Below are 21228 nucleotides of genomic sequence, written 5' to 3'. Positions count from 1 at the left end.
AAATGGGTAAATAGATGATTGTCTCCAGGTTGAAGGTAATATTTTCCTCCATCTGGAGATTCATTGATGCCAAGTTCTCCATTATATTTTAAAATCTAGACATTGATGTCTAACATTCTTTTAAATTGAAGTATAGTTGATTTACAATGTTGTGTTAGTTTTTAGGTGTACAAAAAAGTGAATATATATATATTATTTTTCAGATTATTTTCCATTATAAGTTATTACAAGATATTGAATATAGTTCCCTGTGCTATACAGTAGGTCCTTGTTTATCTATTTTATATACAGTACTGTGTATCTGTTAATCCCAAACTCCTAATTTATCCCTCTCTCCCCCCTTTCCCCTTTGGTTACCATATGGTTGTTTTCTATGTCTGTGAGTCTATTTCTGTTTTGTAAATAAGTTCATTTGTATCATTTTTTTAGACTCTACATACAAGTCATATCAAAAAATGTCTAGCATTTTTTTTAAACTAAGTTGCTTTGAAGTCATATCAGTTAGTGACAATTTCTGTACAATATATAAAACAGTAAAACCTTTTTAAAAGAGAAAGAGAGGGAATTCTCTGGTGGCGCAGTGGTTAAGAATCGCCTGCCAATGTAGGGGACACAGGTTCAAGCCCTGGTCTGGGAAGAGCCCACATGCCACGGAGCAACGAAGCCCGTGTGCCACAACTACTGAGCCTGTGCTCTAGAGCCTGTGAGCCACAACTACTGAAGCCCGCGTGCTTAGAGCCCGTGCTTTGCAACAAGAGAAGCCACCACAATGAGAAGCCCATGCACCACAACGAAGAGTAGCCCCCCGCTCACCACAACGAGAGAAAGCCCGTGCGCAGCAACAAAGACTCAATGCAGCCAAAAATAAATAAATAAAATAAATAAATAAATAAATAAAAGAGAAAGAGAGAGAGAATCTATCCTGACCCAGGCACATGTTGCTTCTCCTGGCCCCTCCTGAACACGCACCCGGCTTCTGTTCATCCAGCTGGCCATCCCACATAGACTCTCATTGTTGGGGAAAAAAAAATGGAAGCATTTATAATTGAATTTATGTGTCATATTTTGTGCTATCAATGGTTATTGTGGTAAAATATATATATACCATAAAATTTACCATCTAACCATTGTTCAGTGGCATTCAGTACATTCACAATATTGTGCAACAATTCATCCATCTCCAGAACTTTTTCATCTTCCTAAACAGAGATGCCTTCCCCATTAAACAGTAACACCCCAGTCTCCATTCACCCCAGACCCTGGTGATCTCTACTCTACTTTATGTCTCTATGAATTTGCCTATTCTAGGTAACTCATATAAATGGGATGATACAATATTTGTCTTTTCTGCTGCTATTTTCATGTCAAGATTTTTTGTTAATAAAAAGACTGCCTTAATATCTCTGGCTATGTGGATAAAGTCTGGGCCCACCTTAGATTCACCTTGTCTCTTAAAGTTCCTTGTCATCCACAAAATTGCTTACAGACACTTTCAGTATGGACTCAAAAAAGAATTGTCCCCTAACTGGAGAGACCTTAAAACAAACAAGAAAATCTTAGACTTCTAAATGTATTAGTGATGTGACCAGAGTATGTTAATGGCTGATACTAGGCTTTTAATTGTGCACTCCTGCAAGGGTAAATTTGCCTAAACCGCTTTGGATCTGCCATTATGTTGCTCTTTTAATGCATCTTTTTAAAAAGTTAATAAGCTATCGTTGTTCATTATTCATTTTTGACCAAAAAAATCGTAAAGCCTATTTACAAAAAGATTTCTTATCATTTGACCAACTTTTGCAAAGCATGGATACTCTTGTCCTAATTCTTATCTTTAGTTAGAGTCAAATTTTTCTCATGATTTATACCCTTTGTTGGTTTGGTTTCATTCCATTGTGCTTTTTTCTTTAATGTTGCTGTGATTTGGGACTTATTTATGTTGTGAGGACCAAGAAACCCATACAACAAAGGGTTTATTAGCCCCAGTAGGTGGAAGTCCAGAGATAAGTAGGCTCCACTGTTGGTGGATTTAGTGGTGACTCCTTTTTCTTTCTGCTCTGCTCTCTGGGATGTCTGCTTCAACTCAAGTCTCCTTTCCAACAGTACTGCTGAATGTGTGCCAGAAGCAGTCAGGACCACATTCCCCCACTGCCACCTGTAGAGACAGTGAGAATACGTACTTCTGTCTAAGCATCCCAAATGGGAACGCCAAGATTCTTTGTACCCCTAAAGACCATGCCCACCAACCCTGGACATATGACAGTGATCCAGAGACTAAAAGAATGTGCCTACTGGCTTAAGGCAACTGAGGACTATTGCTGGGGAGCAGTCAGCATTTTCCAAGGTACCTGGGCTACCCTACTGAGTTAGTTAATTCTTGGAGGAGGAAAGAGGAACAGGAAGGAATGGGTACAGATCCATCACAGTATGACTTATTCTCACATCCCATGAATAAAATGCAGAAATACTTTTAACTTATTTAAAATTACATTGGGAAGTATGAGACAATTATGGTCTCAGGTGGAATATTCCAACTAGATAGCTCTTTACTACTTACAAAGCTTGGCCATACAACCTTTTAATTGCCTAATATATAAATCTGGGAAAATAGTGATAATATTTGGATAAAGGATGGCACACAGAACACAAAAAATGACTCTCATGTATTTTCTCGTTGTCATAGGATAAGAAAATAAGATGCCTGAAAAGGCAGAGTTTGTCTCTACAAAGAAAGATCTCATCTATTCAATCAGTGATTTCAATCTTTATTTCTAGCATAGGAACACTTTCTCCTAATAAAGTGGAATAAAGAAAAATAAAATGCAAATCCAAGAAAGTTACTCTGGTTCATTTGAGGTAGAAAATCCTGAATACCTTCCTACACTTATTCTCCTCCTTCTAGCAATTATATTGCTCTCTGCTTATTTTTGCAATTAAGATAGGAAGAGCACTAGTGGAAAGTCAGGATACATGCAAAAATCTGGACTCTCCTTTCAAATTTTTTAGTATATGCTTTTGGAAAAGTCACTTAGGATAGGATTTCCTTTCCCAATTTCAAGGAACCAGGCCCTCATACCGATTTCAAAATTCATTCATTTGGTTAAAATGTTAAAACCTCAGATATTACATTTAAATATATACCTCCAGCTCTGTCTCTGGCATTACAGAGAACCAAGTACCCAGGCCAACCTTTAAAAACAACTAAAAATTTTGATGAAGTAATTTTTAAAAATCTTCTTAAACACATCCATTAGTTGGTGAGAAAGTAAGATATTCTGAGACCAAGAAGTAAATGAAAAGGGGAAACTCAAGGCAGAAGCAGAACAGTAAAACCTGGTTTAGCCTGTGGGCAGTAAATACATAGATAAATTCTAACTTTCAGTGTCCGGACCAAGCTGTCTCCTCCCTCTTTGCCTTTCCTTTGCTGCTTGTGGAACATGGCCAAGGCTGAAGAAAGCAGGGGAGTCAAGGAAGTGGGGGTATGTTGGGGGTTCAAAGACATATCAGAAACTGGTGGGGCTGAGGTTGCAGTTTGGCTCAGGAGGTGAAGTGGGGCTGGGGTCGGCTGAGCAGTCAGCAGAGGAGGAGGTGGCAAGACCAGAGTCTGATAACACAGCAGAAAGCCAAGGCCAAGGAGGTAGCTAGCATGTTGGGGATATTGATCACATACAAGAAGACTGGACAAGTAAGTAAATACACTGAGCGTAATGGAAGTCAGATTTTTCATTATCAGAACATAGACTGTGGGGAAACTAAGCTAGAATGAACACAATGGTATTACTGGATTGGGAATGGAAATATATAGACTCACAGGAGAGATAGATGCTAGCTAGCTAGCTACTTAGCTAGCTAGATGTTAGAAATAGATGGAAATAGATATAGGAACATAAATCTGTGTGTGACAAATGTTTTTTCTGATTATTTGTTTATAAATATGTATTACACCCATACATTCCCTACCTTGTTTACTGAGAGAGCCTAGAAACAACGAGACATACATAACAATGAGCACATTGAACATCCAGATCTCAGTTTCCTATATACGATCATCCACAAAGAACTGGGGTTCCTGGTAGAACTGGTAGAAATAGCTAATTCCAGGACTGGGGCGTGAAAAGCACAGAATGGACCTGGATCTTGTGCCAAAAATAAAGGAACCTGCAAAGAATGATAGCGGCATGTCAATATGACAGCAGCCAGCTGGAATAGGCTCTAACTGCCAAATCTGGGCCAATTTTAACGTGAAAATAAAAATAATAAATGGATTACAATGATTTAAATAAAGTAATAAATAATTTGGGAAGAAGAAAAAGCCCCTTTTTACAATGGAGTGACAACTTGTAAATATAGAAAGAATAATGGAAGTAGATGAGCATTATTTGGCAACCACCACAGTGCTGGTTGATTCAGGTAAGTCATAAATAGATATTAAAAGGCAAGGGAAGAAAGTACAAAATTTAAAAGGTGGTACAAATAAAACCACAAAATACGATAATAGATATGAAACAAAAATATTAGTGATTACAGTACGTGTAATTGGACTAAATGACTCATTTAAAAGACAAAGAGTATCCAACTGGATTTAAAATAAAAGCAACTCCTCAAAAGGGATTAAAGACTTTAATGTGAGACCCAAAACTATGAAATTATAAAAGAAGAAAACATAGGGCAAAAGTTTCAGAACTCAGGATTTGGCAATGATTTCTTAGATATGACACCAAACGCACAACAGTAAGAACAACAAAAATAGATAAATGGGACTACATCAAACTTAAAAATTTCTGTGCAGCAAATGAAACAATAGAGTGAAAGCAATCTCCAAAATGGGAGACAATATTTGCAAACCATATATGTTAATATCCAGAACATACAAAGAACCCATACAACTTAACAAGAAAGATATACTCCAGAGAAGATATACAAATGGCCAACCAGCATATGAAAAGATGCTCAACATCACTAATTATCAGGAAAATGTAAATCAAACCCCCAATGAGATATCACCTCACACCCTATAGGATAGCTACTATTTTTAAAAAGGGGGAAATAAGTGCTGGTAGAAATTAGAAAATCAGAACTCTTGTGCACTACTGGTGGGAATGTAAAATGATACAGCCACTATGGCAAACAGTGTGAAGATTCCTCAAAAAATTTAAAAAAGATATACCATGTAATCTAGGACTCTCAGTCGTTGGCATATATCCAAAAAGATTGAAAACAGGATCTCAAAGAGATAGTTGCACATCCATGTTCACTGCAGCATTGTTAACTATAACTTGTAGATGGAAGCAACACAAATGTCCATTCAATGGATAAATGGATGAAGAAAAACTCATGGGCTTCCCTGGTGGCACAGTGGTTGAGAATCTGCCTGCCAATGCAGGGGACATGGGTTCGAGCCCTGGTCTGGGAAGATCCCACATGCCGCGGAGCAGCTGGGCCCGTGAGCCACAACTACTGAGCCTGCGCGTCTGGAGCCTGTGCTCCGCAACAAGAGAGGCCGCGATAGCGAGAGGCCTGCGCACCGCGATGAAGAGTGGCGCCCGCTCGCCGCAACTAGAGAAAAACCTTGCACAAAAAAAAAAAAAAAACGAAGACCCAACACAGACATAAATAAATAAATAAATAAATAAATAAATTTATTAAAAAACTCAAAAAACAAAAAACTCAGGTACAGTCCAATTCTGACTATTCATAACACCACGTGACACAGGGCTCAACAGGAACAGAAGCTGAACTGCTCTGAAGATGAGATGAGAGTCTGGAGATGGGAATTGAGCAACTCTTTCAATGCTATCATGTTGAGTATGATTCTGTCTAATGGGAGAAATCTGTTCCTAGTGGAGACCTCAAGTAAAGAGTTTTACAGCATTCTCAAGTAAAAACAAAACAAGCACCCAGAGAAGTCATACTAAGTCTATAGGTAAAGTAGGCAACATTGCCTACCACGCACTGGAGTGAAAGCAACATTTTGTTTCCCTAGTTGATAAAATTGCAGAGAGGGACTTCCCTGGTGGCTCAGTGGTTAAGAATCCGCCTGCCAATGCAGGGGACACGGGTTCGATCCCTGGTCTGGGAAGATCCCACATGCCGCGGAGCAACTAAGCCCGTACGCCATGACTACTAAGCCTGCGCTCTAGAGCCCGCGAGCCACAACTACTGAGCCCACGTGCCACAACTACTGAAGCCCGGGCGCCTGAAGCCTGCATACCTAGAGCCCTTGATCTGCAACAAGAGAAGCCACTGCAATGAGAAGGCCGCGCACCGCAGCGAAGAGTAGCCCCCGCTTGCCGCAACTAGAGAAAGCCCACATGCAGCAACGAAGACCCAACATAGCCAAAAATAAATAAATAAATAAATGAAATTTTAAAAAAAATTGCAGAGAAAGTAATCTTCAAACAAGAAAGTAATCAAACTGGGTTTTGGGGACTAAATATAAGGAGGAGCCAACTGCTCAGCCCAGCCTAGCAGGGGACCAGGAGAAAGTGATCCACAGGCCCAGGGCTATGCAAAGCAGAATTCAATCACTCAGGCACTCAAAAGTACTGCTGACCTCCCCCTACCTGGGGGAAGATTTTCAATAGTTTTCCTTTAAAAGGGAAAGAACAAACATTTGCATTAGAATCTCATATATGGTGTTTCTGGTTTGCTGTGTTAATATTTTTTTGCCTAAATCTAATACAATTGTAGGTAATTCTCATTTCTTAAGAGGAACTTGATTATTCTTAAAGAAACTTTTATTTTTTGTTTTGTAAAGTATTAGAAAAATTCATTGGTCAAGACAAGTGAATATAATTAAGCATGACTTGGCTATCACATATAGAGAGTGGTGTTCCTTTATTTATTACAGAATCTGAATTTATGTTTTCCAAGTACGTTTCATTTCCATCTGTTTGAAACTATTTAACATCTCCCTCCATATGTAAGAGCTATTTGTATCAAAGTGCATACCAAAGACTTTGGGAAAAAAAAATTTATTTAAAATAATAAATATGTTCTCTCAGAAAAAAGAAAATGTAGAATATACATACAACGGAATATTATTCAGCCTTAAAAAAGAAATAAATCCTGTCATATGCTACAACATGGATAAATCTTGAGGGCATTATGCTAAGTGGAATAAGCCAGTCGCAAAAATACAAACACCAAATGCTTCCACTCAGGTGAGGTATCTAAAGCAGTCAAACTCATAGAAAGAGAAAGTACAATGTGGTTACCAGATGCTGGCGGGGAGGGGGAAATGGGGGTTGTTGTTTATGGGCACAGAGTTTCAGTTTTGCAAGATGAAAAGGTACTAGAGATCTAGTACATAACAATGTACATATAGTTAACATGACTGTACTGGGCACTTAAAAATGGTACAAATGCTAAATTTTATGGTATATGTATTTTATCACAATTTAAAAAACATATCAATTGGTAACAGAAAGAAAGTGAGAGTGAGGGGGAGAGAAAGGAAGGAAGGAAAGAAGAAAGGAAGGAAGGAAGAGAGGGAGGAAGAGAGCTCCATAGTGTTTAGAGACACCCTAAAATATAACAACACTGAAAAGATAAAATAAATGGATTGTAAGGATTATAACTGATGAATGCTAAGCAAATTTTAAAAGCCAGATGTGTTTATAAAAATATATTAGACAAAATAGACTTAAGGAAAAATGTATTAGCAGAGAAAATGATAGTCACTTAAAAATAACATTTCAAATCACCAGAAAGACAGACGAGTTCTAATCTTGTTTCACCTAACAACAGACCTCAAATTATTTAAAGCAAGACATCACAGACCTATAAGAACTAGACTAATTTACATAGTGGGAGATTGTAGTACAATTTTCTTAATAATGATAAATCATATAGTCAAAAAATCAGTAAAATTATGAAAGCTTGAACCACAAAATTAACAAGGTTAACTTAAAGAAGCGCATAGAACACAGAACCCAATTACACCCATAATTATATACTTTCTTTTAAAGCACACATAAAGTATTTAAGAATACTGGTTAAAGTTGTATTATATAAACCACTACTCTAAGAATTCCTCAGTCTTGGCTTTTATGACATTTTTGTCTGGATAATTCCTTGTTGTGCATTGTAGGATATTTATCAGCATTCCTGGCCTCTACCCCACTAGATGCCAGTAGCACTCCCTTTGCCCACCTCTCCCCACCCACCTATCTCTGCTGTGAAAACCATCAGTTTCTACTATATTAAAGACTTAAATGTATAAAGGAAAAATCAAAATTTTTTTAAAAACTAAAGAATAATTTTGTGCTCTTAGGGTAGGGAAATTTCTTATGCAAGACACAAAAAGAGAATTCTATAAAGAAAAGAATGCATACATTCAAGAATATATTCAAGAATACTACATTCAAATTAAGAATGTCTGTTCATCAAAAACTATCCCAAAGAAAATACAAGCCACAGAGTGGGGGAAATAAATTTTCAACAAATATAACTGCCAAAGAATTAGTATTCAGAATACATAAATAAATTCTATGCATCAAAAAGAAAAACATAAATGGTACAATTCTTAATGGGCAAAAGTGTAGACATTTGACAGAAAGAAATCCAAAAGGCCAAAAGCATATGAGAAAATTCTCAAACTTTGTAATAAGGAAATGTAAATTAAAACTGCAGTTGGTTTCCATTTCATACCCACCTGGATGCCAAATTTCAAAAGTTTCAGATTATCAGGTATTATGACAGATGTAGAACAACTTTTGAAATGTAAATTGATATAATAATTTGGAAAACAATTGACCTTATCTAATCAGTTTGAAGATGTGTACACCCTACAATTATGCAAGTCTGCTCCTAGGTATATACCCTAGAGTCTAAGTCTGCTCAGGCTGCCATAAAAAATATCATAGACTGGGTGGCTTAAACAACAGAAAATTTGTTTCTCACAGTTCTGAAGGCTGGGAAGTCCAAGATCAAGATGCCGGCTGATTGGTCTCTAGGGAGAGCACCCTTCCTAGTTTGCAGACAGCTGCCTCCTTGCTGTGTTCTTACATGGCCTTCCTTTCTCTTCCTCTTCTTATAAGTTGACCAATCCTATCAGATTAAGACCACACCTTAATGACTTCATTTAATCTTAATTACCCACTAAATGCTCTATCTCCAAATATTGTCACATTGGGTGTTTAGACTTTAACATGTGAATTTGAATTTGGGGGACACAATTCAGTCCATAATACCTAGAGAATGTTTTGCATACGTCCACCAGTTAACATGTACAAGAATATTCACAGCTAACACAACTGCCTGGTGAAACCCCAGCTGAACTAATCTGCTAATCATCAGACACATAAAGAAGCCACTGTAAAACATACAACTCAGCTGAGCTGACCCAGACTGGAAGTACCATCCCAGCCTTCCCATAAAAGCACAAAATAAATGCACTAGTGAGTTTTTTTTTTTTTTTAAACCACAAAGTTCTGGGTTGTATTGTTATGCAGAAAAAGTTAACTATAATAGTAGACAAGATATTCTAAATGTCTCCAAATTTACACATACTTCAAATCTATCCTAACTGAATCTAATGAACCTATGCTTGTTACATGCATGTGTGCCATTTTCTGGGATTATATAGGACAACCCCCATTCTCTAGCTGATGAGATGAAAAAATGAGATAAAACCCATTCAAAATTTAAACTTCCCAAGGTAAAAATAGTAGTTCAAGGCAATAATTTTAATAGATTTCACAAGACATTGAATTAGTAACTAAATAGTATATAAAATAAATGATAAGAAAAGCATTTAGGCTCAAATTATTAGGAAATTATTAAAGAAAAGGTATAATGCAATATTTAATTCATTTATTCCTTAATATTTCATTCATTCAAAATTTGTTTTGTCATTCAGGTGGAGATTAATCTGTACCTTGAACAAAGCAAAATTCAATTTGAGGATTGTTTTATGTTAAGCATCATGTTAAGAGATGATTAAGAAATGATTGAGACCCATTCCCTGTCATTAATGAAGACAGACAGATAAAGCATAATAAATAATAAAATAGATATACACAGGATAATGTGATAGCATAGACATGAGATAGTTTTCTCTTTTGTAGGTTTGGAGAATCTTTCCTGGAGAGTTATCCTGAAAGGGGAGAAAGAGTTAGCTAAGCAAATAAATTCTGGAAGAGGTACTCATAAGCAAAAAGCCAGATATGTGAAATAACATGGTATATACATATTACTTGTAGTAGGCCATTTATCATTCAATTAATACTGTATACCTTTTATATGTAATTACTATACTGTACAGAGAATACAATAAGGAATAAAATAGAAATGTGCTAAAAGAACTTATTACCAGTAGATACAGTCACACAAGAAAAAAGTTAACAATCCAATGGAAAATTAAAAGTTATGAAAAACACTATCAAGAAAGAGAACAGAGTGCTGTTCAAAGTCTAATAAGAAGCAATAGAAGTATTTTTACCACAGGAATAGCATGATTTAATTTACAAATTCAGCACTTTACACTTTCTAAAATAAAAATCACACATGAGAGTATTCAAATACAAAACAGAAAAGGAAAAGAAGGTTTTTAGGTCAGGCTCAGTACTATCTTGGACTTCATTCTGTCGGTTCTGAATGGTCAGTCTCACTGTAATCCTCAGACCCTTCCCATCATCAGATGCCTTGGTGATGTCATCACCAACTTTTTTTGGAGACAGACCCAGGGGGCCGATCTTGGGGGCCAGGGCAGACAGGGCTCCATTGAAGAGTTTGAAGTATATGGACTGCATGGCCAGATTTACATGGAAGATGTATTCAAGTTCCAGTGTGGATCCAAAAATAGTGTAGATGGATGAAGGGCAAGATTGGGAAAGGGAGTCAGCTAGGGGGCTCTAGCAACATCCAAGCAAGAAAAGGTAAAGACTTGACAATCATAAATTTCCTGTTGCACCAAAAGGAGTGTCATTAGAGAATACAGATCGAGTACATGAGGAGTGGGGTCTAGCATTAGAGGAAGATTTAGAATTATCACTGAAGGGAAGACAAGATGGAGCTGATCAAGGGCACATCAAAGGATTGTTGAATGGTCCTCTATTGGTACAGGAGATGATACATTTTCAGAGTTGTATAGCAGGCCTCTGATGATTTGTCTGTCTAGCACTTCTCAACCTTTCTTCTGGAAAAGTGTCCCCCTTCTAGAAAACTCCCCAGCCTCCACGTTCAGCATATCCCTCAAGGGTGAGCTTCAATGCTCTTAAATTACTCTGTCTCTTTGGCTACAGTGAGTGAACTGTGAGTGAATATTTGTCTCAATCCCAAGACCTGTACAATCAGTGATAACTAACGTATCCAGAACCAGGCACAAGTCAAAGTTTTTTATATTAACTTATTTAATCATCATAAAAATGCAATGAAATAGGTACAATTATTATCTCCTTTTTTCAGACAAGGAAATGGAGGCACAAGATGGAAACTTGTCCTAGGTCACACACAGACCAGGTTTTGAATTCTAGGTGTGTTACTTCACATCCCATACATTCTTAACCAGTATCTAATACTGCCCTTGACAAGTTTCTTCACCCAGAAATATATATCTGCCCCAAGGTGACTCAATCAAAGCCCTGTCTTGGATTTCTGAACTTAGGGATCAGGAAAGCTAAACTCAATCCATCTCTGGTGGTAGAGTTAGAAGCACCGGGCATGGTGGCCGCTAGGTACCATGAATGCAGCTGTGTGGGAAGAAGCCAGACTGAGAAACTGAGGAAGGCATCTAGAAAAATGTGTCTTTAGGGATCAGAAATGATATGAGGTAAGGTTTGAATCTCTGGCTGTAGTCATCTCTGAGACCAGCTGGAGACCTGACCAACCTATTAACATGATGACATGAGCTCATTCAGCACCCTTTCTGGATAAAGTAGCTTAAATTTAAAGCTGGCAACTAAGAGTCATGAGTAATTAAGAATACTAATCTGCATAGCGATGGAAACATCTTTAGCAATGCTCAGCCATCCAGAGGGACAGCAGACTGCTGTGTGAGTCGTGGCTGGGGATTCACCAGGCAGTTGTGTTAGGAAGCCAGAGATGCAGATAAGTTGAGCGTGTGAAAGATAGTCAGGTGGGAAAATAAGAGATTCAGAAGGGAGTACATCATAGTGGGAAAGAAAGCAGGCCCTGGAGTAGACTGGGCAAGTAATTTAACCTCTCAAGCCTCAGTATCCTCATATTTGTTTTGGGATAATAGTAATTGCCTACCTTTCTCATGTACTGTGAGGATTAAATGAGATAATTTATATAAAATATTTAACACAGTGCCAGGCTATAGTAATCTCTCCGTAATTGTTATTGTTTTGGTTGAGGTATGTACCCAGTGCTATGGGAGCATAGATCCTCGGAGAAGGGGATGCTTGAGCTGATATTGAAGGACAAATGAGGTCGGGTAGGTAAAAAGAGGCAGATATTCCCTACTTTTATTCTCCATGCCCATCTGTTCATCCCCTAATTTACAATACAGGTGATACTAGCCTCTCCTATACACATTCCATAGGGGCTAAAGTCATAGCCCAGAAAATGTAAATAGATGGCTTCAGTGATAAACTCTAAGTAATATGCAAAGTCAATAAAGACCAAAAATTAAATCCAAATTGCTGCTCTGAATTTAAATTTTCGGTCTTTTTCTTTGCAACGAAAATGCATAATTCTTAAAGCATTAGTATACATGTAATTGCTTCATCGCTGATGTAATCTCTCCTACCTGTACCAAAAGTGATTTCAGCTTGTACTTTTGCAATGAGTGATGAAGAAACTTCCAGATGGAGAGGTTTAATTTGTGAGATTTTCCCTAGTCTATTCACATTGGCTTTAACTTCCATTTTAAATTACAGAGAGAATTCCCAAAATTTCAAAGAGCCCCAAGAGATCCAGTGAAACAGCTAATCTCTTTCTAGGAGCATGTTAACAAAAGCAATTTCTTACTGAGCTATATGCTACCCAGTGGGACTGATAATGAATCTGCATTATGGTAACCTTTATAAGAAGATATAAGAGGACCTTTTGGGGAGGTGTATTTATTCGGTGAGGAACGTGTCTTTCCGCATGTGGATTCTTCTGTTTAGATCCACTATTCACTCAACTATGCCAAGAAAGACCTTCTGTCTTTCTGTTTCAGCAACTCCTCTGAATTTATAGTACCCATCCTATTACATACCACGATGTCAGTAAATATCAAACACCAATGTGCTGTACAGCTTTCTTAGTGTTCAATTTCTCTCATTTAGAAAATGCACTAGATTTGCATAGCTGATTGCAGGCTTTATACTAATTTCCCTCTAAGATTTATAGAGTTCAAACTTGTTAACACAGAATACCGTGTTTGTTTGTTTGTTTATAAATTGGAGAAGAGGGGAAAAAACAAATTGTATGTCGTCACCCAAGTATAGAGAAGCGGCATTTACTGGGAGTCTCCTACAGAGGGCGCCTTCACCTTATTGGAAACCCAACTGCAAGAGAAACTCAATGGTTACCAGAGAAATAACGAAATCTTAAAGTCAGAAGCCCTCCCTTGTTTGTGCTAACCAGTTTTCTTCTCTATAGTATCTTTGCTACCTTATCTTTAATGGAAAAGAACTGGCACCTTGTATAATCATTCATAGATATAGGCCTGTAACACTACCTTATTATTATGTTCAGCCTGCCTGTGGGAGAGCTGGAGATAGCTGTTCATATTACCTCAGAGGCAACAGATCAATGAAAGGAAGGGAAGGACAAGTTTTGAGCTGCCTTTTTGCAAAAATGTCCTTTATACAGCAGAAGATATTTTTAAAGCATTATAGCAGAAAACAAAGGCTGATAATGAAGTGTTTACAAAACAAACTTTTGCCATGTTATTATGATTGTTAAGTGCTTTTAGACTGAAATTACTTAAATGGAAACAAAAAGTAAATAACTTTTGGATACCAAAAGTACTATGAGTTCTAGGCTATAAATCTAAAGAAGTAATTGCTATTTTGAAAATTCTGAAAATAGGCATGTGGGAGTATGTGTGGGTGCTGTAAAGAAATTCCTTGAAACTGTTTCTGTGTATCTAAACAACTGTGAAAAGATATTTTATCGAATATGTTATAATAAGAGATTATCAAACTATAAAAATATAAGTACATTTTTAGAGAAAATATGATTTTTAAAAATGATCACAGTAAGTGCCTTTCACATCTAGAGGACTTCAAATACAGCATTACTTTGTTGTTGATTTTGAATATCTTATGTCTCATGATGGCTAACCATATTAACATACATAAATCCAGTACGTATAAACATCACATTGTATATTTACCTTTGACAGTTCCTGATTGGGAGGCTTCTTTTGGATATTCAATAAGTGGTAGTCAGATTTATGAGGACATTTGGCTAAGAAAACTTATCAAGAAACTGATGATGATTATTCCTAAATATGAAGATTAAAAGCAACATTGAAGACATGAGTTTATTTCTTTACATTTGCATATAAAATGCTGTTTGTTTAGTTACTGAATGCACCATCTGATACCTATTATATTTACAATGAAGCTTATCAATTATAATTATTAATTCCACGTTTTCGTATTCTGTGCTTAGAAGTAATTAAACTTCCAAATGCTACTCTTTGCATATAGTATTTAGGAACATTTTAGTTTTCCTTTAACTTAAGCTTGAAATAGATTACAAATAAGTGTAAATGAGTTTTAGCTATTAAAATTAATTTGATCTTATGTCTTTTTTAATGCTTTATCTGGTCAAGGTCCAAAGCTTTCTGTTAGGATCAAAATTCAGACTATTGGAAATTTTAATTCTTCTTTAGTAATAATTATCATTAATTTGTCAATCAAATCAATTACATAAAAGTATAACAAAGAATAGCCTGGAAAGTATGTACTTAAATTTATGCACACACTGTTATCAATGTGTTTCAAAAATCAGTTAAATTAGTTTCTGTGGGAAAAAGATCCATCTTCTTGTTCAGCTGAGTTGGTGGCCTTGTTCTAGAAAATACCTAAAGTAAGGCCCTAATCACCTGCCCAGGCGTTCCTGCCACGTTGTTGACACTTCCTGTTGTTCAGTGGTTTCTCCCATTCTGTTGCATTCCAGAGCTCAAGGCGCTTCTTTGAAGACACAAGGCCATTCAAGTCTTCTTGACTTTGCAGCTTCACTCTAAAGGGAGAGTAAATGAAAAAGCCACGCAGTTCAGACAATTTAAATGGGGCAGCCGGAGGGCATGGTATTGCTCTGCTGGGAATTGCTTGTGAGTGATCCCTGAATCATCTCTCGGAAAAGAAGTAGAGAGTGAACTTTCTGAAACCAGGTTAAAAAAAGGATAGGAGAAAGAGGCTGTCTAGTCCTCTGTGGAAAAGCAAACCAAGGCTAGTAAGGCACTACAGATAAGTAATGTGTTTACACGATCGACTGCAGGTTTGATACCTGATTTTGCAAAGCACTTCAACAGGTGACTTTTACTGGTGGATACTGCCATGTTCTAACCTAAGGAAACCAGGGGTAGTCACAAAAGTCAAGGAACCCCAGGGGTTTTTACAGTTTGACTAACTTTCTAACGTCACAAACTGATTAAGTATTTCTCAAGATCTCAAAATCTTGTTCCTGAAATAACAGTATTTCCCCAATTCTTTTTTAGAATTCTCCCTTCTAATCATGATGCATTGTAGTACATAAGCACATACATCTAAGCAGTCACTGAGAACACATCTAGTGGCTCTATTAGACCTTATAGAAATGCATTATACAGGGGTAGAAACAGGCAGAGAAGCATGAGTCTAGATCCAAATGTGTCAGTCTATCATTTTCTCAGTTCCCTTACATATGAAATGAAAAAAATATTTTCCTTTCCTTATGTCAAAATAGTCTCCTTCAAGGATAGCTAGGGGAAAGAAAATCAATGAGGATTTGAATCTAATACCTGTCTTAGGCCTCAACTCCTGTGAGTATAAAGGGAAGTTCTCATATTTTGCTAATTGTTAATTTCCTCTTTTGCAAGATCAGAGATGAGTGCAACGGACTGGGAATGTTCTGAGCTTGCCTCTGAGCTCTGAGGGGAAGAGCAGAGAACCATTTGTGATTTCAAGCATGGTCACTGGAAGGGGAAATGGCAAATGAAATCTGCAATCCAAGGATTAGATGATCTGCGGACTCCCCTAATGGGAAATTTCAATGATGTTATGGTCAAAAGACTCAACTGAGATAATGTATATGAAATTCGGATCAGGACGAATATCTTTTTCTTCTTTACATCCTCAGCAACCAGTATACAATCAGTACACAAATAAATGAGCTTTGTTATGAATATTGAAGTGATGGCAGTGTTAAAACAAAACCATACAAATTTTTGCATACCCCCTCTGCTTACTCACATTTGGGAAGTAGAGTTTCTTTCACACACAAACTTAAATACTTTTCCTCATCATCTGTAGCAGCACTTCAGAGTATACTTTCACTTATATTTTCAGTCTTGATGAAGACTCCTCAATGGCTCCTTGAATGACTAACAAGATTCTTTCTTTATGGGTCCCAGATACGAGCCTTTGTTATAGGACTAAAAATCTCTTTTCCAGCTCTTTGAAACCCAATTTATTCGCATCTCGAGATTTTTGCCTTGAGAATTTTCCTAAATTAGCTATATATTAGAACAAAAATGAGCATAACTAAAATTTTGTTAGTCTGCAATATCCTGGTCTGAATCAAATGATATATTATTTGGGGAATGAGCAGTTTATACAACTTGGGGACAAAGGAAATGGGTGGAATAATGTAGAAGCAGTTTTAATTATCCAGCTAACTTTTACTGAGCACCCAGCAAGTGCTAAGCATTATATTCTCTATCTGAAAGGAATGGAAATGACTTGAGACCACCTGAAGAGAAACATATCAACAAGTGTAAAAGCCTAAGATAATTGCCTTACCCATCGGAATGTATGGTGACAGTTATTATCTGCAAAGATTCCTGGATGTGCTGAATCTTGAGCCAATCAATAAATTATAAAATCTGACTTATACAGGAAATAGTTGTTTTCTTTAGTTCTTTCTTTAAATACACAAGTGGGGCTATGCTGGACATGTGAATGAACTGAACTCTGGTTCAAAAACTAAAATGACTTTGCAACACATGGGGAAAGCATGAGGCTGAGGATGGCAGTAGTGCAACCCCTTCCCTGAGTACGCTCAGAGTCTGTACTTTGATTATGTTAAACAAGAATAAAGAGGCCTGTGAAGAATTCTCAGAAAGTAGTTTCTTATATAACACCCTGCTAGTATCCCACAGTCCTCTCCGAAAATTGGTGGAGTGAGGGGTTGATCTGGGATAATCTACCCAAGTAAAAAATTAATAACAACAACTTCGAACTTGGTGAAGACATTATCAGTAGAGCGTTGCATTACTCTCTGTACTGGTAATTTTTTAAACGGTTAATTTCTGTCTTATTTTTACTAGTTGAAGTATAGATAATTTACAGTGTGTGATAGTTTCAAGTGTACAGCAAAGTGATTCAGTTATACATACATATATATGTGTGTGTTCTTTTTCAGATTATTTTCCATTATAGGTTATTACAAGATATTGAGTGTACTTCTCTGTGCTTTACAGTAAGTCCTTGTTGGTTACCTATTTTATATATAGTAGTGTGTGTATGTTAATCACAAACTCCTCATTTATCTCTCCCCCCGCACCCCACCTCACATCCCCTTTGGTAACCATAAGTTTGTTTTCTATGCCTGTAAGTCTATTTCTGTTTTGTAAATAAGTTCATTTGTGCTATTTTTTTAGATGGCCAGGTACATTCTCAGAGCAGTTGTGTTCATCATTTTCCATTCCGTTCTTCAAAAATGCGTCTCCGTCTCAGGATTTAACCTTTGCTAAAGCATAGGTCTGAGACAATCACAACAAAATACCTTCCCCTTAAAAACTAGGACTTCAGAGCCCTGTTAAATCAAAAGAAAAATTCTTTCTCTCTTCCCCAGTCTCACAGCCCTCAGGATTTTAAATGGTAATGACCAGTTCATTTGAGAAAATGGCATTTTAGTGCTTCCCCTCACGAGCTCTTAAGGCATATAAGGTGTCTCTTTCCCAGGGATGTGCACCTCCTTTTGTTTTCTGGCATTACTGGAACTGACCTGGCATGGATCACTGCATGAGCAGGCAATCTTAAACACTTCTCATATAAATTACTGGTTCCTTTCTAAGTGCAATTGCTCACAGGGTAATACGCCATTTCACAACTCTGATAGCAAAGTCTCTTCATTCTACTGGGTTCCACACACCCCCAGGAAATGAACAGACAAAAAGACTGATGGCCGTGTGAACCTCAGAAATGTACAGTCTGGTTCAACCTCTAGTATGTACATCGTGAGCACTTTGGTATCTTTCAACTCTATTCCCTTCTTTGACTCCTCTCAAATCCTCTTTTCCTGCTTTAAAACCCATCAACAAAAACAAAAACATCAACATGACACACCTGTGTGAACACTATAAAAAGCAAAGCAGTAACGAATACTATTTTTCAAAGTAAATTCTATTTTTCAAATTTTCCAGAAAAGAAAATAATGCTCACATTTTATGCTCTACATTTATTAGGTAGAAATGACCCATCTAGCTCCCATGCAAAAGAGGTTTACCATTAATTGAGCACTCCAAGATTCACTGGTTGCTCACCATGGCCACATTTTCCAAACCAATGTCTTTTTCCCATGAACTCTAATGACAAGGTGTGTTTTTACTGACAGTTGACTTGGATCAGAGCTTGCAGGATTGTATTTCAGGTTGTGACTCTGTAAAACCCTGTAACTTTCTTTGAAGTTAAACAGTGTCAATCTGTTTCCATGTCTGAATAACTCTTAGAAGAGCCTGCCTGACCCAAGTCAACTCACTGAAACACACTATTTCCCCATAATTGATGTTCCAAATGAATGTCCTTTCATAATAAAATGTGCTGGAAAACAAAACAGCTTTGCATCCGGCACAAGTTGCATCATAATTAAATTTTATTTTATCCCATCGAGGCATGCTAAATGTTGAGCAAAATATAATTTTAAGTAATTTGTTTGTATTCTTATCTGTAGGAGTTGGAAATTAACAGCATTGCTAGTTTGCGTTTACTGTTAAGCCTGGAGAGCGGAGAGATTGCTTTGCAAACATTACAGTTATTATGTCTGCAGTTGGTACTCTTTGTATAAATTATTGATCAGCCAGCTTATTTTTCTTTCTGCTTAATGGATATTATAGCATAGTTGTTTACAACGCTATAGTTAAGGTTGTGTCAGCACTTCCATTATAATAAACCCCCTCTGTTACAGGGGGTTTATAACTTGTAAAAATTTGCTCTGGGCTGAAACTTGACATACAAGATCTCGAGCTGGAAGGTGGCAATTGTTATTCTTTCAACTTAAAAAAAAAAAAAAATCTCTTTGTTCTGAAGGGCAATAAATAAATAAACAGTTTATTCTTTTTTAACTATCCTTGAAATTTCTGACTTCAAATAGAACAATTTTTATAGGCTATTTGTTGGACAATGACCTCTTCTTTTATTTAATAAAGCAAAGAGAAAGAAAAAAGACCAAGATAATAAGTTAAAACAAAAACAGAAAAGCAGACAGTGAATCAGTAGAAACTTTTATAATTAAGTTTAATACATTTCTCCTAACATTGCAAAATCACACCATAATTTATGTTTTAAATTAAACATGCATTTACACTACATAAGACTTCTTTCCACCCCCCACCCCCGTTCCCAACTATGTATCCCTCGAGCAACTCATACATCTTAATGCTGATATTCTTTAGAGAAAAATGAGCTTTTGGCTATTTAAAAAGAAAGGAGTATGACAATTAGAAAATGCCATATATGAAAAGGTGCAATTGAAGGTACAATAGTTCCTAGAAAACTAGGGATTTAAATATCTGCCTGACTTTTTGACCTTCAATCCAGTCTGCCATCCCTCTTACCATTTAAGAGATGAAGGGAATTAATCTCAATTTATATCATTATTTTTGCTGCTTCCTTTTATGATACAACTCTAAAATGATCTCACTGTGGTTTTTTTTTTTTTAATCAAATATTTGCCTGTGCAACTCTTAATACCAACCCCCAGATGGAATTAGGATACTTAACACTGGAAGTAAGTAGTGATGGGAAAGTATAACCAAATTATCATGGAGAGTTGACTACTTGTTGTAGAAATGATGCAGTTTGGAGTAAGGAAAACCATTCCATGATGATTTTTTTCTTTGTAACTGTTCTCCTCTTTGCTCCTCTAACTATTCTCCTTTCTCTCCCCCGACATGGGTTTAGAGATTTCTTACAGTATGCTCCATAACCAGCAAAGTATTTTCGGCCAACATGTCACCCTCATTTTGAACCAGGAGAAAACTGGGTGAGGATAGAAGATTAGGGAGAGAGGAACAGTACTGCCAAATTGTGCCATTTGGTTCTGACATCTATGTAAATGTGAACATGAATAGGTGATTACTACATGTGTTCAGTAAGTATACATATATGGTCCATGCATTTCCATGCTGGAAAACAAGTCAGAGTTACTTATGACCATTTTGACCACTGCTTTATTAAGAACGGCAATTTGTAATAAAAAGTTTGAGCGCTTCAAGTTATAATGTGTTCAGCTCCCCACCTTCTGTCCTTTGGGTAATTTATCACCAAGCTCTCTGCACCTGATTAGAGAATGTATCCTTGAGACAAAAGTCTTATTCCTTGTTTGAGGAGGGACAGGAGCTGGAAAAGAGGGAGACTGTAGAAATGAGACACTAAAAGTCAGAAGTTGGAACCCCAGGTGGGGAGAGCAGAGACAGAAAGTGTAAAAGTAGGGAAGTCTTTGCTTAAGGTAGTCAGGGTTTATCTGCTGAGCTGATTGGTGAGGCCGTGTGTCTGAGTTAAAAAGGCTTGAGAGAGTTACTTGGCATAATTTCTCCATCTTCAATGATTTACTACTGAAGTGCAAACATCAATTTTGGACTCTCTCCTGAGAAACGTTTAACAAAGTCAGTCAACTACTGGTACCCTGTTATCTTTCTAGATTTGCCAAACTTGGAGAGCTCCTTTATAAACCTCTGCCTGAAGTTTGTCTTTTTTTTTTTTTTTTTTTTTCTATTAAGGAAACAGGTCCATTAGTAAATACGCAGATGTAAAAATCATCTTCCTCTTTACTTCGCCGTTGTGATATATCTTAGAATTGTTCAGAAGTGCACCCTATTGTGAAAGCTATTTGTGCCGGGTGTGC

General features: G+C 36.9%; 1 protein-coding gene across 5 annotated transcripts in view; it reads right to left on the bottom strand.

Moving 5' to 3' along the window:
- Positions 1 to 21228, bottom strand: part of LOC132352308 (basic proline-rich protein-like) — a 106919-nt gene that overhangs the window by 79409 nt on the left and 6282 nt on the right. For 3 of the 5 annotated variants that reach the window (XR_009498655.1, XR_009498657.1, XR_009498656.1), the window contains exons 2-4: positions 15008 to 15144; positions 14291 to 14401; positions 8902 to 9048 (exon numbers count right to left, since the gene is read on the bottom strand). Coding sequence is in view for 1 of the 5 variants with exons in the window: in XM_059902727.1 (XP_059758710.1) it covers positions 15140 to 15144 (5 nt within the window). In the remaining 4 variants the exon portion in view is untranslated. Of the gene's footprint in view, positions 1 to 8901; positions 9049 to 14290; positions 14402 to 14936; positions 15145 to 21228 lie in introns of those variants that run through there. The other 2 variants (XR_009498658.1, XM_059902727.1) reach the window with 2 other exon arrangements.

Source organism: Balaenoptera ricei, chromosome 18, assembly GCF_028023285.1.
Source record: "Balaenoptera ricei isolate mBalRic1 chromosome 18, mBalRic1.hap2, whole genome shotgun sequence".
NCBI lineage: Eukaryota > Metazoa > Chordata > Mammalia > Artiodactyla > Balaenopteridae > Balaenoptera > Balaenoptera ricei.
The sequence above is the reverse complement of the archived record's forward strand: the minus strand, read 5'-3'. Positions and strand labels throughout refer to the sequence as shown.